We start from the raw sequence: 25,940 nt of genomic DNA on the forward strand, positions 1-25,940 counted from the left end.
CTTCAGGTGTACCTGGGATGTCACATGGTTACCAGGAGTCAGGAAGAGGGCAGGAGGAGTCCGAAGCGGACTGCAGCCAGTTACCGCAGAGCTCTTGTTTGCCAATCTCCATAACAGGGATATTTTTAAAGGTGAGTGAGTGGCAGGACCTGATGTATGGTTTTCAAAGGGATTAGTACCTGGACCAGACAGGTAAGGAGGCAAGAGGAGGCTGTCGTGATGGTCCCGACCAGACATCACTGGGCAAGGCAGAGTAGGGCTTCTGAGAATGGAGGGAGTGGCTTATTGGAAGTTGAAGTTATGTCGATTGTCGGATACTGTTTGCCCGGAGCCACATACTGGGTGAGAAAGGCGGTATTCCTGGGTGGAGGGTGGAGAGTAGGGTAAGAAGAGGGCAGTGAGAAAGCAGGAAGTAGAGGAGGACCAGAGGGGGAAATACCTCTCAGAAAAGAGGGAGCCTACAGCTGAGAAGCTTCTAAATTATTCCTGAACACGAACCCTTCAGCCACACGAGTTTATCAGCAAGTTGTGAAGCCTTTGGGGATTAGCAGGTAATATTCTCGCAGCGGCTAACGAGAGCTAGCCTGACCCCATCCGTAAAAATCGCCAAGGACCACGAGTCACTGTTCGAGGGAGAGAGTCACTCGGTGGAGAGAGGCTCCCTCCCTGACAGCCTGGCCACCTTTATCTCTCATCGCATTTGTCTAGCTGTAAAGCCATCTAAACAGTAATGTGGTATTTCAGATAGTCGTTTAATTATTATGATCTTCCTTATAGCAAATTATGATTTGCTTTATTGCAGATAACAGTAAGTGGGTAGATAAAAGCCGCTCAGTGGTGAAAACTGTAGGTCTCGGTTCTTAGGATGAGAGCACAAGGCTACCTACATGGCGTTCGTATGCAGGTAGGGATTGACATCGAGAAATGACTTGTGAGTTGTGCTTTAAAAATACAATTGAAATGCAGTTCAAAAGAAGTCTGTCTTGGAGAGGATAATAAAAGTGTTTCACGAGGTCTAGCATACGTGCCGAAAACCGGGCATATTTTACCGTTTATTGCATTCACGTTCACTGATTACCCCGTGTACTTGGTGTGTGGTTTTCTCCTTTCTCCAGGTGGTAGGTGTATACCCCACGGCAGCGTGTAGACTTCACCACTGTATATGTGTTTCTGGGTGTGATTGATAGAGTCTCAGAGGTTAATCAGAATAAAAGGAATTGTTATTAAATGTGCACTGTTTCTTTTTCAACCTTTATTCATAAGCCACCAGAAGGAGGACCTTGGCAAAGTTGAGGAATAAGCTCAATAGAATGGATCTACCCAGGTTAGTGTGGTGAACAGTCGTTGTTTTCTCACTCCCCAGCATTCATTTCTCTTTGCACCAACACCCCGGGTGGGAGGGCATTACCCCTGGATATAATCTGCAGGGACAGAGCACAAGACTATAATGTGGGTGTCCTGTGCTCCCCCAGGCAAAGGATGGCACATGATCTACTTTAGGCTACCCCTTGAGGTGAGAGATAAAGAAGCTGAAGCTGAAACTTTACCCTGTTCTGCCCCGATCAGTGGCCTCTAACCTCATCTTTCCTGCACTGAGACCTGGTGGTTCCTCGTCCTGCCTGCAGCCACCAGAGTCATCTCGCTGCTTACTTGTTTCCAAGTCGACTTCTCTGTCCTTCTGCCAATTCTATGAGTGCCAATATTCTTCCAGTACATTCCTGCGTTAGAGTATCAGTTACTGTCACTTACAGCTAAAGGGTCCTATTGCTTAGAACCCAACGCAGAGAACAGTCTGGCTTTGCTACCGACTACTACTTTAGGAATGAAGGATAAATTGACCTCATTGGGCTTCAGTGTTCTCCTGCCTAAAATGGGGCTAATCTTACAACCTATGTCATAGAGCAGCTGTATGGATTGAATATAATGTTTCAAGTTGATCATTGCGTACAGTTTGGAACAAAATGTTAACTAAAAAGTGGTCACTATGCCACTAATTACTATTGTTAATGAAATAAAAGTCTACACTTCTCATCATTATTACTCCTAACAGTGCCTGACACATGGTAGACGTTCAAAAAATACTAATTTGTTTTCTCCTTCTCCTTTACTGAAAACAAACCCAAACCCTCCTTTTCTTGGGCGGAGAAGAGAGTAAATATCCCCCACGCCACATGTGAAGAGGGGGCGTGGCCCCCACGCCACACATGAACTTAACAGGCAGAACTACGCCTTGACTGGGGAGCAACGATGGAAGACAGGGAGAACCAAGTGTGTATCCCCTGGCCAGAGCGGCCGGTTTCGTGAGGTTTGCCCCGCTCGTCTCCGCCCTTTGACCTGCGGTTGGGCAGCCACGTGACCCGTCCGCCCACTGATAAGATTCTGATAGCAGCTGCCGTGGCTGAGGCTAACCCCCTGCCTGCAGCCGGTTGCCTGGGTAGCACCCCGCCTAACAGAACTGCGTTAGACAAGGTGATAACAGAATCCACATTAAGAAACAGCAAAGCCAGTGTGTTCTTTGTCAGCCTGACAGATCAGATCAAACTGCAGGATCCAAAGGTGTGTCTGCAAAGCGGGGCCCTGAACCCCAGCTGCCTTCCCCTCCCCCTGTGAGCTTGGCAGCAAATTTTACCCAAGCTGTATAGTCAAAGATAATTTACACCGCATTGATGTCAGGCCGAAATTGTCTTCCTCAAAGGATTCTTAATGTCACTCCCCTATTCAGAGACCCTCGGGGCTCCTGCTTGCTGGAAGAATCAGATCTGAACTCCTCAACACCACTTCCAGGCCCTTTCTGACCTGACCACCCATCTGTCTCTCTTTCCAGCTTTATCTTAGGTAGCTTTCGTTCCCACTCCTCCGCCCAAGACAGCCCAGCATGCTGCTTGCCATGCGGACAGCCTGTCTTCCGGCATCTCACCTCTGAACTTTGCTGGGACCGTTTCCCTGCCAGGAGTACGGTTTTCCCATCACCACTACCTGTCACAACCTCAGCTACACCCCCCCCCCACCCCAGCAAAACAATCCTTCCACCTGTCCTTTGGGATCCGTTTCAAACATTCACATCTTCCTCTGACTCTCTGAGCAGCTTCTTTGCCGAGCTGTGATCCTCTCCTTGTGATGAAAAATAGAATAGCAATGCACATACGGCACTTACTATTGTAAATGTTTCACACATACTAATTCTTTTAATTCTCACACTAGCCCTATGAAGATACTATAATCATACCCACTGAACGGATGGAGAGACTGAGGCACGGAGAGGCTAAGTAATTGATCACATAGCTAGTGAGCGGTAAAGTCAAGATCTGACTGCAGTGTCCCAGTTCCTTCTGCCATGGTCTCAACCATTGCTTTAAGCTGCCTTTCCTGTGTTTCTGGGAACTTTGTAGGTCTTTATAGCATTTAGCATACTATAGTTCGTGACTATTAATGAATGATGATCAGGCTACTTATTATCATCTATTACTCTCTCTTTTATTTTATTAATAATTTTTATTGCTATAAAAAGTACCAGGCACCATTCTACGTTTATAGGCACTTATGTCTCGCCAGGGATGCGTGCCTTAATTTGGTGTGTGGAGAGAAACGCACCGGGCTGAGAGGAACCCTCAGCTTAGGTCCAGCTCTGGGTCCTACTAGTCAGCCCTGGGTAAGTCACTGCACGGTCTGGGTTCCAGTTTCCACACCTGTATGATTAGGGGTCTGGTTTAGGTGATTCTTGTGGTCTTTACCAGCTGCGAGTTTGAGAATCCATAAAATGGGGATAAAACCACACGTGTCACACAGACCGTTGAGGCTATAGTGAGATATAGTAAGATAATGCATGACATTTTCTCATTCGTTATATGTATGTATTGAGCACCAGCTATATACCGTGCATCATTCTGAATGTGGGGCACCTAGAATGAAAAAGCAAAGCACTCGTGGCCATGGAGAGGGAGATGTTGAAAATAAACCAATAGTCATCAGTTACATAACTCAAGATCAAGTATTAAGTGCAATGAAGGAAAGTAACACCGTGTAAGAGGAGTGAGAGTCTGGGTATTTACAGACAGGGACGAACTTCCTGAGAAGGAGACGTTAACAACAGATCTGAAGGAAGCCAGGGAACAAGTCTGCAATCCAAGCAGAGGAAGCAGCAATGCCAAGGCCCTGAGGTTGGAGGGGGCTTGATGTGGTCGTAGACCAGCAAGGAGGCCAGTGAGGTTGGAGAGCAGTGAGCAAGGGTAAGTGGGAGGACTTTGGGTTTTGTTTTAAATGTGATGGGAGGCCGTGGGGGACTTTGAGTCACTGCATGTCACCATCTGCTTTCGGTTAAGAAGCATTATTCTCGTTATGACACGGAGCATGGACTGTAGGTGGGTAGAAGCAGACAGTGTGAAGCAAGAGGCTGGGGCCACGGTCTAATCAAGAGATGATGGCGGGGGTGCCTGGGTGACTCGGTCGGTTAAGTGTCTGGCTCTTGATTTTGGCTCAGGTCATGATCTCCTGGCTCATGAGTTCGAGCCCCACATGGGGCTCCGTGCTGACAGTGCAGAGTCTGCTTGGGATTCTCTCTTTCTCCTCTCTATTCCCTTCCCCGACTTGTGCTCGCTCTCTCTCTCTCTCTCTGAAAATAAATAAACTTAAAGATGATGGTGGCTGGAACAAGAGTGAGAGTGGGGGAAGTGGGTAAGCAGTACCTGATTCAATATACCCTGTGAAGGCAGAGCCCGTGGCATTAGCTGATGAAGTAAATGAGGGCTGCGAGCAAAAGAGAAGAAGCAAGGGGCACCTGGGTGGCGCAGTCGGTGAAGCGTCCGACTTCAGCCAGGTCACGATCTCGCGGTCCGTGAGTTCGAGCCCCGCGTCGGGCTCTGGGCTGATGGCTCGGAGCCTGGAGCCTGTTTCCGATTCTGTGTCTCCCTCTCTCTCTGCCCCTCCCCCGTTCATGCTCTGTCTCTCTCTGTCCCAAAAATAAATTAAAAACGTTGAAAAAAAAATTTTTTTTTTTTAAAAATAAAAAAAAAAGAGAAGAAGCAAGGAGGACTCCAAGGTTTAATGGAAAACCAAACATGATTTGTACCACTTCCCAATGGGGAAGATTCAGGGCAGGGAAGTTCAAGGGGATAGTGAGGGTTCAGTTGAAGCTGCCTCTCAGATGTTCAGATGGAGACACAGAGTTAGAGACGAGAGTGAACGCAGGTGAGAGGCTGAGCTGGTGACACCAACTTGGATGAAACCAGCAAGAGATGACGGGAAAGCCCATTGGACTGAAGGCGATCCCCTTGGTTGAGGGGGGTAAGGTTTTGAGTGAATGAAGAGAAGAGGGTCCGGGGCCTGAGTCACAGCTTACGTAACCGTGTGCAAGTGCCCTTTGAAAAACTATGTGTCTCATCCATGTGACTCAGCCGGCAAAGAGCCCAGTGTGTTCATCAGTACACAGGCAGCCAGAACTCTCCGTGATGGAGTTGGTTGGTGACCGAGCAGATGGCTAGGTGGCCTCTTGCGCCTCAGTCCTTCCCCGTGGAATATGATTGAAAAGGGTCCCAGGAGGGCCACCTGTCTTCCAAACGAGGCCTCAACACACTATGAGTCAAAATGCACCATTCCGAGTACAGTCGTCTCTGAGAGCGTTTGGTTAAAAATGTAGTTAGACCCTGGGACGCCTGGGAGGCTCAGTCGGTTGAGGGACCGACTCCTGTTTTAACTCAGGTGAAGATCTCACAGTTCAAGAGTTCGAGCCCCACACTGGGCTCTTCACTGTTAATGTAGAAGATTCTCTGTCTCCCTCTCTCTCTCTCTGCTGCCTCTCCCCTGCTCTCTCTCTGTCTCTGTCTCTCTCAAAAATAAATAGACATTTTTTTTAAATATGGTTAGATCTAAGAGAGGTAATGTATGGACCTGCTAATAATGTATTTGGGACCAATATAGCATACTAAAAAGAGCCTGGAATTTGTACTTCAGAGTCCTGGTTTGAGCTGACAGTAGTTAGTTCTGTTACCCTGGGGAAGACAATCTCAGCTCTTTTTTAAAATGAGGAAAACAGTTTTTGTCCCACTTGTCATACAATGTTGACCATCAAATGAGAGAATGTCTGTGAAAGTGTTTCGTTCGCTTTAAGTGCCATGTACGTAGTACCTTGAATTTTGAAAAAGTGTACAAAGTCCAATTTTAGCATGGCACCTTCCGTTTGAAGCCCAGTGAGGGGGGCAGAGCAGGTATTAACTAATCAGGGTTGTGCCTCAGTCCCAAAGAACTAATTATCTCCATGACATAATGGCCTTTATTTGGGCGCCATGATGCCCACTCAACTTTCAAAATGCATCAAGTGCCATCTCCTGTATGTAGTTTTCCTCCCCTGCCCATAAAGCCAACCTCCATCCCACTCTTGCCTCCCTTGGAGGCCTTCGTGAAACATCCATCAAATGAATGAACACATGTGCAGGGTGGCTTTTTACAGAATAGTGGTTTATAGGCTTTTAGAGTGGCAGTCCACACTAAATGTGTGAAGATACGCAGATACGTGTGTTTATTCCTACACACATGCTCCAAAAGAAAAGCTTGGTGAAACAATGCTTACCTTCATGGGATGCACACGGATATCTTCTGTTCTGCATCTTTTTTTTTTTTTTTTAAAGAAAATGACATTGCAGGTGAATTAATTTCACTACCCAGACTAATGTGTCGTGACCCACCACTTGGAAAACACTATTAGGCCAGAAACCTTGTTCTTTGCAGTCGGGCAAGTCGCTTGGGTTACCTGTGAGGTTTATCCCAGCTCCAGCATTCAATGCTAATTCTAAATAACAAAGAAACTAGGAGGCTGTGGGAATAGACACATAGCATTTAAGGCAGCTTGAAGATTTTCTGCATGTAATGTACTTTTAGTTTTTCCTGGCCTATGTGAGGAAGTCAATAGCCAATAAATGCTTACGTTTGGGGCAATTATTGTCCAAGAAAGATTGGACTTTAGTCACACACATGTCATCAAGACTATGTAGAGATTTGCAAGGGTGACTTTCAAATAAAAGTCAGGTTCCCTGTGTCTAAACTCCTTGGGCCCCAGAGGCGTTTCAGTTCCTGAAGTTATTGGAATCTGAGAGGAAATGCCTTAAGCATATGGTACATTGTGTATTGGCCCCAGCAAACTCCAGGGCAGTGACTAGTCAATAATCAAACACATTGATTTGTTTTCAGCAAATGTATGAATATTGACATTTAGTGGCATAGAGACCATAAACACCTTCACATCTAGGGCACGTGGGTGGCTCAGTCGATTAAGCGTCCAACTCTTAATTTTGGCTCAGGTCATGATCTCACGGTTCATGAGTTTGAGCCCCACATCAGGTCCCACGGTGACAGTGTGGAGCCTGCTTTGGATTCTCTCTCTTTCCCTCTCTCTCTCTCTCTCTCTCTCTCTCTCTCTCCCTCTCTCCCCCTCTCTCTCTCCCCTCCCCCCCCACCTCTTGTATACATGTGCTCTCTCTCTCCCTCTCAAAATAAATAAAACTAAAAAAAAAGAATAAACACCCTCACATCAGCTGAGGTCACTAATGGGATGTGAACATGTTCTCAGTTTTCCGAACATCGGGGGATTCAGAAAAACCCATAAGGGATTGTGGAAATAAGATTTGTTATCCAGGTATCATGTTTTCCATTTTCAAAATCAACAGGACCATTTATCCCTTGGGGAGACCGGTGTTTGGCTCAGTGCCTCCCACAGAGAAGGCACCTAGAAAATATTTGTTGAATGAGTGGCTGAGACCAGCTACAGCTTACACAAGACTGTTCCGACCAAGCCTCTTTGGAGGAAACAGCCCTCTGGTTCTTTTCTGACACCCTTAGTTTATCCCATTTCTTGTAAGTGGATAGAAAACTCATTGCTTCCACTTGGCTCCCTCCCAAAAAGCACAGGGGAGAGATGCTTGTGGATCCTCTTGGTTTGGGTTTTTGTTTTTTTTTCCTTCTTCCTTCAGGCCTAGAATCTGAGGAAAGAAGAGGCAGGCCCCCTAGATCTAGAGGGGAGTGGGCAAAGAGATAAAGGTTTCACTCATTTGTTCTAGGTCTAAAACGTAGCCAAATTCAGAACTGCCCTCCCATAGCTCCTTGTGCTGGGAATACCGACTCAACGTAGTGACCAACTCCATGAATATTCTGAGGATTTCTTTCTTTCTTTCTTTCTTTCTTTCTTTCTTTCTTTCTTTCTTTCTTTCTTTCTTTCTTTCTTTCTTTCTTTCTTTCTTTCTTTCTCTCTCTCTCTCTCTCTCTTTCTTTCTTTCTTTCTTTCTTTCTCTTTCTCTCTCTCTTTTTCTTTCTTTCTTTTTCTCTTTCTTTCTTTCTTTCTTTCTTTCTTTTTCTCTCTTTCTTTCTTTTTCACAGAATGCTTAGTTTTTCAGGATTTGGGGTTTCAAGGGGTTGGCCCTACAAAGATCTAAGTTCAAATTCTGACTCTGTCCATCCCAGGGCACATTACATGAACTCTTTCATTTCAAGTTCATTTCCTCGTTAGAAAATGAATGTGATGATAGCAGAGTAACCTCACAGAAGGCACACATACATGGAAAGCATTTGTCACAAAAACTTTGGTTTTTGTTAATAGTGATGATAATAATACTTGTGTGTCTTCATCATTGTGGTGATTCAGCAGCAGCACAGTGGGGGGTGGGGTGCACAAATATAATCTCCACCAGGCTCCCTGTGCTCCTGTTCTTTGACATGGGCTGTATGAGCCAGGATGGGCTAAGTTATGCTGCGGTAACAAACACCTCCCCCAAATCTCTGTACCTTAACAACCGCAAAGTCTTACTTCTGGATCATGTAAATTTCTCCGTGGACCCAGATGACTCATCAGGGCAGTTGTCTGCCATGTGGGTACCACACTGCAGGCTCTTTTGTTCTTGTGACGTCTCCATAGCAATATGTGTTGTGTCAGGGGAGGAGAAGGCTTGGGGATTCTTACCTTGGCTCTTCAGTGCTTTCACCCTGGGAGTCCCTCGTGCCCCTTCCAGGCCCACTTTACTGGATAAAGCAAGTTACATGGCTCTGTCTCACTCCAGAGCATGACGAGGGACAGTCCTGCCATGTGCCTGGAAGGAAAGGAGAACTGGACATGTCACAGGGAGACACTAACGTCGACCACATAGACATTGGCCTTTTCTCATTTTATCGTACATCGTTATTGCAAACACAGCTTCAGCCCAGCACCCTTTGCAACCAGGTAGTGTCCTTAGCCTCTGCTACCTAGAGATTCTGGAACTGCCACTGTCCTGGCCCGTCTCTGGAAATCGTTGAGCCAGCTCCATCCTAGATAAGGCAGAAGAAGAGATTTCTGGGTGCTTGAAGTGAGTCGTACTTCCTGGATGGGAGCCCCTCACCCCCAGTGTTTTCTCAGACACCCTTTACCCCCAGTGCTATTGGATGGTGGTGTTAAAATCGTGGGTTGCTCAAGTTACAGGGCACCTGGGAACCCCTCTCATTTTCCAAGGGAGGAAACCGAGGACCAGGCAGTGTGTGTTTGTTCTGTGGCTCTCCCAGGGTCCCCAAAGTTCATGATTAGCTCCTCACTAGACCTGCTTCTGGATGGAGGCCTTCTGGCTCTGCCTGGTGATTTTCTGCTGTCCACCTCCTCCATCATCTTCCTTTAGGAGCTGAAATGTCTCAAGTACGGTAACTTGGCTTGTCTGGCTTTCTGTTCTATTTTTGCCCCCCCCCTTCCCTCTGCCCTCCCCCCCCCCCCCCCCCCCCCCCCGCCACCGGGGCTGGAGTCATGCACTGCTGGTTGTTCACAGCTGCCAACAAGGAGGCTCTTGGGGACCTTTTCCTTTCCTTGCAGTTTTTGTTGTTGTTGTTGTTGTTTGTTTCCAATTGGAGGGATACGAGATGGGTCATGTTAACAGCTGCCATAGGGACTAAACTATCACCATTTTAGAACGAGTACAAGAAATTCCATCCCATTCCCCAGTATCATCCCCTCCACACACATAACCCTTCCAGAGTTTTCTGTTGTTATTTTTTCTTAAGTGTTTATTTATTTTTGAGAGAGACAGAGTGCAAGTGGCAGGGGGGTCAGAGAGAGAGAGAGGGAGACAGAATCCTAAGCGGGCTGCAGGCCCTGAGCTGTCAGCACAGAGCTGGATGCGGGGCCCGAACTCAGGAACCGCAGGATCATGACCTGAGCCGAAGTCGGACGCTTCACCAGCCGAGCCACCCAGGCGCCCCTCTATTGTTATTTTAATAATATATGTAAGCTCTTTGATCAGATGCAATAAAACATAGTCCATGCTTGAACTTATTCAGAACCCTTCTCTTCTACACAAAGTGGCTCAGATATCCCCAGAACAGTCCTGAGAGGCTGCCTCGCCCTTGGACCCGTGGGCTGCCGCTGGCTTCTCAGGTTCTCCAGACTACTGGAGTTGGGGTTCTAACTTCCAAGATGCCACGAGGCTGGAGGTCCCCGGAGCCTGTGTTTTCCAAGTGTAGATGAAGTCAGAATCACCCGTGCCGTGTGCTAACGATGCAGATTCCTGAGCCGGTTCCAGATTCCAAGTCAGTGGGTTCCCTGAGCTGGGGCCGGGAACCCGCATTTTCATGAGCATCCCAGGGGGACGTAGAGCAGCATTTTCTAGTGTTCCTTCTTGGTGCTGCCACACCGGGGTCAGGGCGCTGTGGGGGAGGTGTCCCCACCTTCGCCAGGGCAGCACCGCTTTGAGCTGCTGCAGCAATGAGGCTTCAGCCTGAGGGTTCTACTGATAAAAATAAGTGACACAATGCAGTTTTTGCAGTTGGCTGTTCTAGACCATAGCAGAAGGAAGAGCAGTCCAGCAGCGGCTTCCTCGAGACCACCCTTTTGTTGCTGGGGCTCTAGGTTCCGTACAGAATGAGTTTGCTTTCTTCCCCTTTGGTGAAGGAATAAGTGTCCTGTTTTCCATGCCCTGAAGGGACTAGAACTGCAGGACTGCACTCATCAAATCCCAGGTCACGGGGCCTTGGCAAAGGCCTCTGTGCCTGTTTCCTGCCGGGCACCTTAGACCCAAGGGAAGGGAGTCCTCTTACTCACAGCTTCCGAGGCCTGATTTGGACCTTGCCTTGGGAGAGAAACAGCTTCTCTCTCTGATCCCATCAGACTGCAGTTCGAGGTCAGGAAACTTGAATTTCCACTTTGCCCTTAGGTGGTGGCCCTTCCCTGTTCTCCTTCAGTAGACCGGCTGTTACAGCCAATCTTGCCTACAGCACCTTACGGCGTCTCCATGCAAACTGGGGTTTTCTTCCCCAAAGTTGGGAGACTAAGTATCTTTGGGGCCTCAGATTTGGATCTGATCAATTGAAGGGACAAGGATGGCCATCTTCCTGCCACCAGGACTAACAGCACTGACAACCCAGGCCTCTGATCTCGGCTGCAGAACCGGAGGCACAAGGGCAGATCGGCTAAATTGTGTGTAAATGGGATTTTTCCTGTGAAATCTCAATACCTCTTTTAGGATGTTGCAGTTTAGGGTTTTTGAGCCACTCTCCTCTGATATTTACTCACTGGGGATTTTACTCTTGAAAAATCACAGTGGCAATACAACCATTTTGCTTCCATGAAGGCGATGTCAAAGTCTTAAAAATCCAGGACGTTTTAAGGCAGGATTCCAACCTCATTACTGCCAGGAATAAGATTCACCCAAGGTGGAAGTGTCCTCCCTTAGAACGCAAATCCGTCTCAGAATGGCTTTTCTTTCCCCTTTGTTTTTAAAGCTAAGCAATTACTTTTTTTTTTTTAAGGAAAAAAAATTGTGCTAATGCACAAAACTCTCTTTTTCCCCTTTCATTTATTTGAAATTGAACTTAACAAAGTCAGTTCCAAGCAAGCACTATATATGAGTAATGCTTTTTTGTCCATAAAAGAGCATTGACTCCAATGGTACGGGAGCGCTGATTTCTCTGCTTTGTGTGAGCGTCCATAATGACAAAGTGCTCATGTCAGAGTGTATAATGAAACTATAAATTGTTTTCATGAATGCTCTGAATTTGGTCTTTTACGGGGCAAATTCAAAAGGTATTTAATGCCACATTTCACATATGTGAATAACGCCAGACGGTGCAATATATCCAATAAAAGTGAAAGAGTCCCAGTCGGGCTCACAGTGGCCCAGGTGGTGGATGATTATCAGGTAAGGGTAGTTCATGGTCAGGGGGTAGGGGGCGTGGTGATGGGGAGAAGGAGGGACAAAGATATCCTGTATCTCTGAAGAAGAGTTTCAGCTAGGTACACTCAACTATTTGGGGGTAATTCAAAGTGTGGCTAAAATACTTAGCTCACAGAGTGGGTCTCTGGGGAGTGGGTCTCTGGGGAGTGGGTCTCTGGGGGTGGGTGCCTGCATTGGAACCATGGGAGTTGTACATATCTTGGTGGAGTTAGTGAACAAATGTTCTCGGGTGAGAAAATGTCTGCTGGGCTGAATGGACAAGTGAAATCTATTGCAGTGATATATAGTTCAATTAAGTTATTTTTAATAGACATTTTTGTATTTTTTTTAATTATAGAATAGTCGTAAGGGCTTATTCTAGAGAACACAGAAAAGCATAAAGAATAAAATCTTTAAAAACACATGCAAATACTTTTGTTACCAAGAGTTGTTAATAACATTTTTTTTCAAAATTTGTATTGAATAGTCTCTCTGTGTATATCATTCCATTACATTTTAATACGATTTTACATAATCTTATCTGGATATATACATCCTTTTAAAACAAAATTTGGTTCCAACTATCTGTGTCATTTTTTTAAAAAATATTTTGCTTTTTTCCGTTATATGTCAGTTAAATTATTTTATCTATTTACCCCAGTTTGCCAAAGTTCACAAACATATAAGGCTTTTTGGTTCTGTCACGAGAGGAATACATCGTGTACCGTAGCCATCTTTAGGTGCACGTGTCATTCACTGATGTCTCTGGGCATATGACCTCTAAAAATAAAAAAGGCGACAAAACAAAACCAGCCCCATGGGGTCTATTAAATACGGCGTGTGGCAAACGGAGGTCCATTGATGTTTTTGACCAACGGCTTGGATTTGTTTGTTTTGCAGTACCTAGTGTGTAAAAGAAAGCTGGAGAGTAAAAAGGAAGCTCTGCTGATCCTCTCCAAGGAGCTGGACACATGCCAGCAAGAAAGGGACCAGTACAAACTCATGGCCAATCAGCTTCGAGAGCGCCACCAATCCCTGAAGAAGAAATACCGAGAGTTGATCGTACGTGTTACGTCACGGTGACGTCCTTGTCCCCTTATGACACAAAGTGGGTTACACTGGAATTAAAATTTTAAAAAATAAATAAAGCAGGGATTTTGACATGCCATTTCTTTAAAAAAGAGGGGAATGGGGCGCCTGGGTGGCTCAGTCGGTTGGGCAACTGACTTCGGCTTAGGTCATGATCTCTCAGTCTGTGAGTTTGAGCCCCGCATCGGGCTCTGTGCTAACAGCCCAGAGCCTGGAGCCTGTTTCAGATTCTGTGTCTCCCTCTCTCTCTGACCCTCCTCTGTTCATGCTCTCTCTGTCTCAAAAATAAAATAAAACGTAAAAAAATAAAAAATAAAAAATAAATAAAAATTAAAAAAAGGGGGGGGGGGGAAAGGATTGCATTCAAATAGTTCCAAAGTGGAAATATTAAGATGTGAAAGTTGTCACCCATTTCCTCCACAGCCCAGCCCTAGTCGCTAGCTGACGTATATGTGGTTCCAGGCCACCTGCTTTGGCACCCGTGAAATAGGCATATATACCTATGTGTTTATGTGTGTTTATATGTGCTTACTTATTAATTTATTTGTATTGGACTTTTTATCTTTGTTTTTTTTTTTTTTCTTCAGTAATCTCTATACCCAAAGTAAGGCTTAAACTCACCAACTGGAGATCAATAGTTGCATGCTCTACCGACTGAGCCAGCCAGGCACCCTTTTATGGGGCTTTTAAAATAGGATGCATATTATAAATCTGCACTAGAAGCCGCTAGTGACATGTGATTATTTAAATCTCATTTCACATTAATTAGAATCCAATAGAATTGAAAACTCCCTTCATCAGGCTCAGTCATCACACTTCATGGGCCCAGTCACCATAGGTGGCTGGCTGATGGCTGCCATATTGGATTATGTTGGTATAGATTTCCATGGTATAGATTTCCATGTATTGGACAGTTAGATCTGGGACATTTCCATCATTGCAGAGCGCTGTTAAACAGCGTTGTGTGAATATTGTTCCAACATTTGCTCTTTTCACTCAGTACTTTATTTGGGACATCTCTCTAGGCCACACGTACAGATTCAATTCATTTTTAAAAAACAGTTGCAGAGTAAGTTTCTCATAATTTCTTTAACCTTTCCTTTATCCTGAGCATTTAGATTCTCTCTGGGTCTTCATGTGGCAGGATTTTTAAGGATACAGATCACACTGAAATGGAAGATACCAACTACAGAGTCCTATTTTGCTTCCTACTTTTTTCTCTCACAGATACAGTCTCTGTTTTGCGGTGCTAACGCTGTTGCTAACGTTTAGCTGTCTGCACTGGGATCGTTATCCTGGAACAGAAATAGAATAGAAAGATTCTGCAGGTTAAAATAATGTCGACTTACACACGGGCAGCATCAGATAGAAGAGTTTACTGAACATTTTACACATTCACCTGAACCTGAATTCTCTTTATTCCCAGGTGGCCCAAGAGGGAGAGGAATCAGGTCCTTTTAAGACAGAAAGCCTGTGGACTGGAAGAGCTCAGTTAATTCTTGCTTATTTTGAGCATATCCCTTCTTCCCTACCCGCTAAAAGTGTTCTGCCAGTAGAGCAAACTCAAGCATGTGTGGGTCCACTATTATTCCTTTGGATCTAACTATTTAAAAGACGAATTCAACTCAACCCAAATGAAATATTATCTTAGTTTTGGCTCTGTTCAAAAATAATTGTGATAAATCCAGTTTATTTGTTTGTGTCACATAGTTTTAGAAAGTATAGGGATGGCTGGATGGCTTAATCGGTTGAATGTCTGACTTTGGCTCAGGTCGTGATCTCACAGGTCATGAGTTTGAGCCCCATGTTGGGCTCTGTGCTGACAGCTCAGAGCCTAGAGCCTGCTTCGTGTTCTTTGTCTCTCTCTCTCTCTCTCTCTCTCTCTCTGCCTGTCCCCCGATTATGCTCTTTCTCTCTCTCTCTCTGTGAAAAATAAAAGTAATAAAAACATTAAAAAAAAAGAAAGTATATATGTTTCGTTGGAACTGATTTCCTAGAGGTTTTTCCAAAATAACTGGTTCCGTTTATACTTTTTCCTTAAAGTATATTTGAATTTGGCTCAGGACACTATTGACTGCAGAGGGCAGGAGCGGGTGGGTCTGAATTTAGTTCATAGTTTCGTTTGGTTTTTTGAATCCAAGCACATATATTGTTTTTAAGTAAAATCTAATATTTGTTTCTTTGTAGGATGGAGATCCATCACTTCCCCCTGAAAGAAGGAAACAGGTAAGACTTATTCCTGAAGCTTGGTAACTCTTGGATTATTCACACTGACGCCTTACAATGACTGGGGGATCAGGGAATCCCAAAATGTGTAGAGAGCTTCCTTACCAGCAAAACTCCCACGCCATTTATGTTCTTTTCTCCTAAATGGTAGTCAATGTTCTTTACTGATGAATCCATTCCCCCGCCCCCCACAAATTTTAGGTGCTTACTTTTGTCACTGAACAAATCCTTAGATATTTGTGGATCTGTTTATGAACTTTCTGTTCTGTTCTCTTGAGCTTCCTGGGTAGTTCCGGGGTTGTACCACACTGCTCTAGTTGTTTTGGCTTTATAATACTTGAGACATCTGCTTCGGTTAGTCTCCTTCCCTTTGCTTTTGCTTTTCACAAGTTTCTTATTTGTTACTTTTTCCAGATGAAACTTACATTTTATCACACCTTCCTCTGATCCCACCCAAATAAACAGACCTATGGGTATTTTGATTGGGGCTTTGTTAAATTTATAGATTAATTTGGGGACAGTTAAAATATTCATAACATTAGGGGTGCCTGGGTGGCTCAGTCGGTTAAGCGTCCGACTTCGGCTTGGGTCAGGATCTCACGGTTTGTAGGTTCAAGCCCCGCGTTGGGCTCTGTGCTGATGGTGCAGAGCCTGGAGTCTGCTTCAGATTCTGTCTCCCTCTGTCTCTGCCCCTCCCTCGCTCACACTCTGTCTCTCTCTCAAAAATAAACATTAAAAAATTTTTTTTAAAAAAGGATTTTCATAACATTATGTTCGGGAATATTATAAATCACATTTCTTTTAATCCAGTTGTATACACCCATATATATATATATATATATATATATATATATATATATATATATATATATGTTGTTGTTTCCCAAACATCCTGTTTTGTTCATTGGTGATATACCTGGCATCACATATAAATGTGTTGGGTCCGTTTCCCTGAGATTTTTTTTTTTTTAATGTTTATTTATTTTTGACAGAGAGGACAGAGCAAGAGCGGGGGAGGGGCAGAGAGAGAGGGGGACACAGAATCCGAAGCGGGCTCCAGGCTCCGAGCTGTCAGCACAGAGCCCGACTCAGGGCTGGAACTCACAGACCGCGAGATCATGACCTGAGCTGAAGTCGGACGCTCAACCGACTGAGCCACCAAGGCGCGCCCCCCCCCCCCCCGAGATTTTTGATGCTGAGTAAATAGTATGCCCAAGGCGCGCGCGCGCGCACACACACACACACACACACACACACACACACGCACGCACACATACGGGGCATTTACCCTTAAACACAAGCTCAGTCCTATGGTTACCCATTTGGTTATTTGGTTCTGCTCATTCCTATACTCTCTTCCTACTTTAATTTGATTATTCTGCAATGCTCCAGGTTTGATCTAAAGGCAAATTTTGCTATGGAGCTAATTGACTTTTTTTCCCAAACAAAATTACAAGGAGATTTGTCATGAACGGTTTAAAATTGGGATGCTCAGTCTGGAATTGTTAGATGTGTTTGTGTTTTTGGTGTCTACGAACAGTTATCTTTGTTGAAATTTTAGGAGTTTGTTAGTATTCATGAAGGGGTTTTACAGTTTAAGTGAATTCGCGTTCCGTGACTTTATAATACAAAATTTACATTGACTGAGGAGAATCTGATGAATTCCAGTAAGTCTGTCAAGCTGCATTCTTACGGCTCTGAAAAAAAAACCAGTTCAGGTCCTAAGCACTGGCTTTTTTAGATTTGCATATGGCGTTCAGTTTCTGTCCCTTTAGGATTTGTGTGATGGTGTGACTGGCTCTGCGTCCTTCCCGCCTGGCTTAGAACCTCTGACTTGCTGCATGGGCTAGAATGCGTTGGGGCACAGGTGACAGAAATTCCAAAGTGTTCAGACAGTGAAGAAATCGATGACCTCACATAACCAGAAGCTCAGAGGTAGCACGTGCTGTTTCTTCTCCATTGCGTGGACACCTTCTCTCCATGGTGCCACACTTAGCAAACAAAAATACAAATAAAAATACAGGACACCTGGGAAATTTGAATTTCAGATAGACAATTGGTACTTTTTTAGTATAAAAGTGTGACCGATGCGGTATTTGGGACAAATTTATACCAAACATTATTCATCATTTATCTAAAATTCAAATCGAACAGGGCTCCTGTGTTTTTTATCTGATCACTCTACCACTGTGCAGATTTTAACATCAGCTTTCTCTTGACCTGAGTATCAGCTTTCTTCTCAGGCAGGTTTCCCTAAGCAAGAGAGGTAGAAACCCCAGGCATGGAATAGAAGTCCTTCTCTCCAGTCTGACTGAGCGAGTGTAGGACATGCTACCATTTCTGGTCTACTAACATTCACTAGGAGAGTCTCGTATGTTTTTTTTGTTGTTGTTGTTAGTTTGTTTAATTTTTTTTTTAATTTATTTTTTGAGAGAGAGAGACAGAGAATGCGAGCAGGGGAGGGGCAGAGAGAGAGGGAGAAACAGAATCCCAAGCAGGCTCCACACTGTCAGCACAGAGCCCGATGCAGGGCTCGAGTTGACGAACTGTGAGACCAGGACCTGAGCTGAAACCAAGAGTCGGATGCTTAAGACTGAGCCGCCCAGTTGCCCTGAGAGTATCATATGTTAATTGGCTTAGATTAATCACCCAGGATAGAAGGGCTGCCAGGAAGCCGGCCGTAACACCCACGAAACTAATTGTGTGGCCTCGGGAAGGTTCCTTTCAGTGTCCAATTCTCAGCTTTCTCATCCATAAAACGGGAATCCACATGGTACCCACCATACAGTGTGGCTGTAAGGAACAAATGAGAGAGTGCAGGCAGAGTCCTCACCACGGTGCCTGGCACTGGGTGAGCACCAATAAATATTTATCATCCTTTCCTCCGCCTTATCCTCTTTTTTAATCAATTGTATATTAGTGTGTCGAATCTGTCTACCACTGCCCTTGTCGGGACCCTTTTGTTTGCCTTTGACAGCTTGAAGTAGCTCGGGCCACAGAGGAGGTTCCTGGCTCGTAGGAGCTCAGAGGGGTTGGTAATTAACTGGTGTTGGAGCAGAGTTTGAACCCCTGCAGTTTACTCAGAGCAGGTGCTCAGAGCCACGGTGACTCAGTACCTATTTATTGAGCATCTCATGGGTGTCTTGTACTAATTTAGACAGTGGAGACACAGGTGTGAAAAAGTCAGAACCAACTCCCTGAGGTTATAGAACTTGCATTGCAGTTAGAGTGACCATACCTTCGTTTTTCCAGGAATGTTTCCAGTTTATCATGGCATAATCTCTATTAGTGTTCCTTTCCTCTCTCCAAAATCTCTTGGTTTAGACAATAAGTAATATCATCACCCTAATTCTAGTACAGATGCTATGAACAAACAATACAGAAAATAATTAAAATATATTGGATGTCAATGGCCACTGGTGCGATGGGGAGAAATGTAGAACCCGATGCAAGAGAGAGAATTCTGGCTTAGTATTGCCAGGAAACGTCTTGATAAATATTAGGGGGGGGGTGGTGATGGAGAATAGTTCCATTATTTGGAAAAATAGTTCCATTATTTTACCCATTCAAAATATATTTTGTCAATTTTATTTACTTTTGGTTATTTTATTTATGAAAGCATGTGACTGGTCTTTGGGGAGTTGGTGTTAAGATGCCTTCTTCCTTAGCTCCTTGTGGGGAAGAAAATGCACCATTAAATGCTTAGTCACTGGTGACAATGAAACTTTCCATTTAGCCAGAAGCAAACAGCTTTGGCATACATGTGACAGGATTGGAAGGGAGAAGCACAATGATTTCCTTAACTTTTTCCTCTGGGAAGAAGGGGTTAGAAGCATGCACTCTGACCTAATGCCTCCTATATCACATTACATGCTTATCCCAAAGGCAAACCAGTGGGTGACGTATTTACCCCTCTCCCTGCAAAGCAAGTACATCTTATATAAGCAGAAGGCACTGGAACAAGAACGAGCTGTCGGGTTAATGGATGGGACATGGAGGTCAAGAGATCCACCTCTTGGAAAAGGAGGAGAGGCCACACTGAGCATCTCGTTGCCCATCAGCCTTGTTTCTTGATTTAGGAGGAAGAATCTCTCTGGTCTCTACTTACTGCCCCCTTCCCCCGTTGATTGCTCAACTCAGAGGGACAGATGGCTTGATCATTCTGTTACGGACTGGATGTTTGTATCCCCCCGCTTTCATATATTGAAATGCTCCTCCCCAGTGTGACGGTATTAGAAGCTGGAGCCCCTGAAAGGTAGTTGGGATGAGATGAGGTCCTGGAGGTTGGAGGCGTCACAAACGGGATTAGTGCCCTTACGGGAGTCACGACAAAGCTCGCTCTCTCTGCTCTGCTCCCCGCACTGCGAGGATACAATAAGGAGTCACAACCGAAGCGGGCCCTCACCAGAACCTGACCATGCTGGCACCCCAGCGTCAGCTTGTCAGCCTGTGGAACTCTGCAAAACTAAATTTCTGTTATTTGCAAGCCACCCAGACTGTGGCACTTTGTTATCGCATCTTGAGCGGACTATAAACGTATTTGAGGGTTCTTCTCGAATGTAGGTGGAACCAATGCCACATCCCCAGCCTTTGTAGTGCTTTGTGCTCTTCAGAGACCGTAGAGGCACACGCGTTTGTACACACGTGATCTCCCAACTCTCTCCTGAAGTCACACGGGCAAGTTAGGTCTTCCGCAAAGTCGCAAGGTCGCATCGTTGGGTAGCAGTAGGTGGTAAGAGGCTGGGTTCTGGTGTCCAGTCATACTGATTCGAATTTCACCCTTCCTTCCACTTGCAGCCTGGGGGAGTACAGGGGAGCTGCCTGACCTTTCTGAGACTCAAATTCCTCCTCTCCAAGGTGAACATCATGACGAGGCGTATTCACAAAGCTCTTATGAGGCATTGGTATGATAATGCTTGTAATGCTCATTGCCTGGTACTTAGTGAGTGCTTGGTGAATGTTTTCATGTTTCCTGTGACTCGTCCAAGGTCACACAACCAGTTAACAGAGCAGAACTAAAATCCACGTCAGCTAACTCGTAGTTCAGTGCTCTCGTTCAGGTTTCTTTGTTCTAGATTCGACTCTTAGACTGAGTGGGGAGGAAGCATAGTCAACATTTAATCCAACCCATTTTGGAAGTCCAGACATTCAGGTGCTTTAATCAAAGCCCTCTCCTTAGAAGTGGTGGAGAACCAGAAGCAGCTAGGAATTTCTACCTGGGAAGCCAGTGTTCTTTCTTGTGGCAACCAGTGTCTGGCCATAGATAACTTTCCTGCTTCGTCTCCTCCACAGAGGACAGACCAGAACTTTCGTGTTTGTAGTTCTAGAAATATAGTTGTCGAGGCTAAAGAAAGCCTTAGAACTTAGACTCCTTTTTAAAACAACTCAATTTCCAATGTCGAGCCATCCATTCCAGAAGCTGTGAAGAAATCGTGACAACAGCGATGGCCTAATCGCTTCTCCTGGGATGTTGAAATGAAAATTTGTTCTTGGTGCCCCCAGCACATCCGCACACAGGGTACCTCTCTGCACTGCACTAGAGATCACCAGAAGATCTCAAACAACCTTTGAAATCTTTCTCTTCTGTTAAGCAAGCAGTTCCTCCAAAGGAGACAAAGGGAATTTAAATTATCTTGGGTTAATATTCTTAGAAGATGGGACTCTTTGGGGTCACAGCAGCACATTTTCCCCATTCAAACTCCTCCTTGAGTAAACAATCAAACGCATGGGGCGCCTGGGTGGCGCAGTCGGTTAAGCGTCCGACTTCAGCCAGGTCACGATCTCGCGGTCCGTGAGTTCGAGCCGCGCGTCAGGCTCTGGGCTGATGGCTCGGAGCCTGGAGCCTGTTTCCGATTCTATGTCTCCCTCTCTCTGCCCCTCCCCCGTTCATGCTCTGTCTCTCTCTGTCCCAAAAATAAATAAAAAACGTTGAAAAAAAAATTAAAAAAAAAAAAAAAAAAAAAAAAAAAAAACAATCAAACGCATCTTTGTTTTCCCCTGTTTTGATTTTGAGCTGACACATCACGGGAGATAATTCCTCCTGGCTTAAGGGGGAGTCTCTGCTTTCTTCCCTTGTAGACTGATGGCTTCTTTAGACGGTGACATGTGCCAGAATGCTGACTCTGGAGAAATCAGAGCATGCAGGGGCCCTTTGGGGGATGGGAGGGAGCCTTTTATTTCAGTAGAAAAGTCTTCTTGGTCAACCTTTTTTTCTTCCCCGGTGACTGCAAATCAGAGCAACTTTGTATACGCGCCCTGGTTTGATGCTCAGAACCTAAAACTTCCTTCAAAGATCTTGAGTGCTTTGAGATGTTTCTTTTCATGACTCTTTGAACAGCACGACTTTCCTGTCCCACCAGGGACACTGGGAAGAAGTGCAGGCCCAGCCTGTGGGAGCCCTCCCACATCTCCGTGACAGCAACTCTGTTCTGAGCACCAGTGCATCTTGCTATCAGTTCTGTGAATCCTTGCAAGGGGTTTGGGAGGAAGGTGAGAGCACCCCACCCCCATCCCCCAGTTTACAGATGAGGAAATGTAGGCTCGACAAGTCCAGACAACTTGAGAGTTACTAAGGGGGGCGGGGGACACTAAGTGGCAGGCACAGAATCCTAATGGCCAAGATGAAGCAAACGTTCATCGTAACAGCAGCCTCCCAGATCTATTGAAGAGTGTGTTTGCCTGTGGGCCTGGAAATGGGTTCCTTCACAAGTGTGTGCTTTGAGATGATGAGGTCGGAGTAGGCTGCTGAGGGCCCCTTGCACAGCCAAAAACTATGTATGGAGTGAGCTTTGGCTGGGTAGGTTTTTTTTTGTTTTTGGTTTTGTTTTTGTTTTTTTTTTGTAAATAAGAAAACTGTCACTGTAGCAGAGGTTGTCATCTTGGCAGTTGCTATGAATAGGGGGTTCCTTGCTCAGCAAAGCGAGCTTCAGTCTGTTACTATTAACACAGGAGCCGCCATAGACCAAAGCAGCAGAGTAGAAATTGCCATTAAATTTGCTGTCAATCACACCGCTCAAGTATACTTGATGTTTCATCAAACTTTTTTTTTTTTTTAACTTTCTTGTTTAACCTAGCACTTTCCCCTATCAAAGGTGTGGGTGTAAGGAGTCCAGAGCCTCAGACTTTTTAACACCTTGTCGAGCAGCCTGTTCTAAGTCTGGTCTCTGTCTCTTTCCCACTCACCCTCTTTTCCTTACTGTTCTCCGGGAAGTGCATAGGTCAAGGTTTTACTTCTCTGACTTTTACTTATTTTTTTTTTCCCTCCCGCTTTTAAATTGTCGTTTTGATATGTCAGCCAACTGAGAAGAAAGTTTTCAGAGTTTTTGGTATACATCATTTCTACACTATGATGGAGACTAACTTTTCCATGGCTAGGTTACTGCAACACTATATAGCTAATAAATTACCAAGATTGAGGATTGTGTGAGAGATTGTTCCTGGAATGTTGCCCCTGCCCCCTTGTTGCTGATCTGAATCATTTAAGGACTTCCTTGGAAACATGTGGCTCCTCCCCTTTTTTTGCTCTCCCCAGCGTCTGGGCTAGTGCAAGGTTAGAAGGTTAACCTTAAGCTTTTTATCACTTTATTTTGCGTTGCTTTTCCTCTATCCTGTTAGGTTTGGTACACAAGGGCCTGCAAATTTAATCGACAAAAGACAGAAGAACCAAAGTATACAATTTTGTGAATATTTATATGAATGGGAAAGTTCACAGATGAAGTGAGACTCAAAGAAGTCGTTGACTCGGGGCTTATATACCGTTTTAATAAAAGAAAGGACGTCTGGGCTTCAAGGGATGATAAACTGGGGGAAAGTGACTAGGAAATGTACGAGGAAACTAATGGAAGCTAAGGGTTATTTTAGTAAGGTTTGTTTATGCAGACTCATGGGTGTCAGGGGCTGCTCTCTGGTGATGAGTCTCTTGCTTCTTCCTGGTATGGAAGAAGATGGAACACTTCACAAAGGGAAATTTATGCCCTGCATTTAGGCAGACATGGGGAGGACAGAAGGAAACTGTCTCTACCTGTGGACTCTCAATTGCCTTCAGCTCAAAATATCCTTATGGCAAAGTGGAATATTTTGGAATGGCATATTCTGATCCCCTTCATATCCATCTTTTCTTACGTCAAGGAGAATGGTATGTAGTGGATCCTTTTTTTTCCTCCCATATAAAAGATCCGGGGCTGTTTCTTACAACTACTATCCTGAAAACCTTCCTTGTGCATGAGTGTCGATCACTTGATCATTGAAAGCAAGAGTCCTTAACAGTAATTGTCATTGCCAAGTTATATATCATTTACTTTTTAAAAAATCTCCCTCCCATCACTTCTGGTAAGTTAAAAAAAAAAAACTGTATTGCATCTAGAATGTAAACTTTTCTGACATATTTTATGGCACGTAGAGGGGAATTGAGACCTAGTAGCAGAGGCACTAAGCTAAGCTAGAGCTTAGGATACAGTGGGACTTGAAGAAAGCTGGAAAAATGACGCCCCCTGCCCATGGGACTCTGCCTTGGTGAGAATTTCTGCCCCCAAAGGCGGAAAGGTTGGGGTATGAGATCCACACTGCTCTCTCAACTTCCAGATCTTTGCCTTCACATAACTATCGGGATCTGTGGCCCTCACCTCTGTGCAGAGAGAATTTCCATGAGCGCCATGGTGCCCACACCAAGGATTGGCTTTGGAAGCACGCTTCTGCAGACATCGCTTATAATCGGGGGTTGAATTGTTCGTTGATGAAGGTGTGTCAGAATGTTCCAGCTATGTCCTCATCAAATCTCCCTCTCCTCTCTTCCCCATCACAATTTTACTGAACTTCCAGCCAGAAAGAGTGATTGCGATATATGGGTCCTATGATACATTCCACTGTATTCATTCCCCTATTATCAGAGCTAAAATGTCAACCTTTCACATCGGCCCTGGCTAGATCTGAATATTTAAAAGAGGCTTCTCTTTAAACCTTTTTATGTTTTGCTGTTTAAGCTACCTCCTGCCCCAGAGACTTAGAGGAAATAATTTCTCAGTTTGGTTTTCCTTCCCAGTGTTAGCCTGTCTGCCACGCTTTCTCTGACATTTCCTTTCTATAGTGCTGCTGTTGCAAACTGATGGTCACAGAGTCCTTCTCAATAACACAGAGACAGAATGCTCTGCATAGCTGATAAATTATAAGCAGGAGCCACGTGTTAGCTTGATGGATTGTTATAGTGAGTGTGTGTGAGTCATGGGTGTTATTTTTGGTCAAAAGAATTGTGTGAACTTTTCTCCTCTATTTTGAGTGCTTTGATGAAATGTACTACTTTCTTTTCTTTTCTCTCTTTATTTCGCCCACCCCCCTTTAAGGTATACGGCAAGGGATTAGGTACCATATCAGAACAGTCATGTTCTGGTTCCCAAAGTTACTGTTTTGGAGTTGAAGAGGCAGAAGGACTAAACAGACTGAACAGGAAAAAAGAAATGTGTTGACAGGAAACTCAGCCTGTGAAATGTGAAATTACAGTCTCCCTGCTTTGAAGCAGGGTGCCTCCCCCACCTGGCCCTCCCAGAGAGGTCAGTTTCAAAGCTGGGGGAGATTTACTAGAACCTAGCTTGGGGGCGCCTGGGTGGCTCAGTCACTTGAGCTTCCGACTCTTGATTTCCGATCAGGTCAAGATCCCAGGGTTGTGAGATTGAGCAGCGTCAGGCTCCATGGTGGGCACAGAGATTGCCTGAGACTTTCTCACTCTCACTCTCGCTCTCTCTGTCTCTCTCCCTTCCTCCCCCTCTCCCTCTGCCCCTCTCCCCTGCTTTCTCTCTCTGTCTCTCTCTCTCTCTCAAAAATAAAAAAATTAATTAAAACTTAAAAACCTAGCTTGGAGGCTGTGTGCTCCTAATTCTGCAGCTACCATAGAAATGCCTGACTTCGCTTTAGTAGATTGTTCGGCTGCCTACAGAGCAAATAACTGCCCCATCACCGGTTCTGCAAGTCACTATTTGCTAAAGCAGCCCTGTCCTCTGCTTCATGTGGCACTGGAACCTCTGACGGGGGTCCGGGGTCCCTGCCCTGTGCTAAGGAGAGCTTGTTAAGCTCAGTGCTTTCCAAAGTGAGGCCCAGGGACCATGCCAGGGGGCGGGATAAGCACAGAGATGAAGTGTTCAGAAACTCATGGCAATTTGACAGCATGATTTTATGTCCGTTGAATCTAACGAACACTTGGGGTTTTATCCTTTCGTCTTCTTAAGTTCATTTTTCTGGTAATGGATTATCGTACTTTACAAAAGTGCTGGTCTGGGTCAGGTTGGAGGCTGAGAGCAGGCCGTTCACCACTGACAGATGGACTTGTACCCGTGTAGCTGCTACATCAGGCTTCCGAGTGAACACCAGGCTGCCCACTACCGGGGACTCTCAAGCCACTGTTGATCCAAAAAGGAAAGGGGTTTTTTTTTGTTTGTTTTGTTGTTTGGGTTTTATTTATTTATTTATTTATTTATTTATTTATTTATT

General features: G+C 45.0%; 1 protein-coding gene across 2 annotated transcripts in view; it reads left to right on the forward strand.

Moving 5' to 3' along the window:
• Positions 1-25,940, forward strand: part of CCDC149 (coiled-coil domain containing 149) — a 97,363-nt gene that overhangs the window by 22,837 nt on the left and 48,586 nt on the right. For both annotated transcript variants that reach the window (XM_058722947.1, XM_058722948.1), the window contains exons 2-3: positions 13,050-13,211; positions 15,426-15,464. In XM_058722947.1, the coding sequence (XP_058578930.1) occupies positions 13,050-13,211; positions 15,426-15,464 (201 nt within the window). The remainder of the gene's footprint in view (positions 1-13,049; positions 13,212-15,425; positions 15,465-25,940) is intronic.

Source organism: Neofelis nebulosa, chromosome 3 (genome assembly GCF_028018385.1).
Source record: "Neofelis nebulosa isolate mNeoNeb1 chromosome 3, mNeoNeb1.pri, whole genome shotgun sequence".
NCBI lineage: Eukaryota > Metazoa > Chordata > Mammalia > Carnivora > Felidae > Neofelis > Neofelis nebulosa.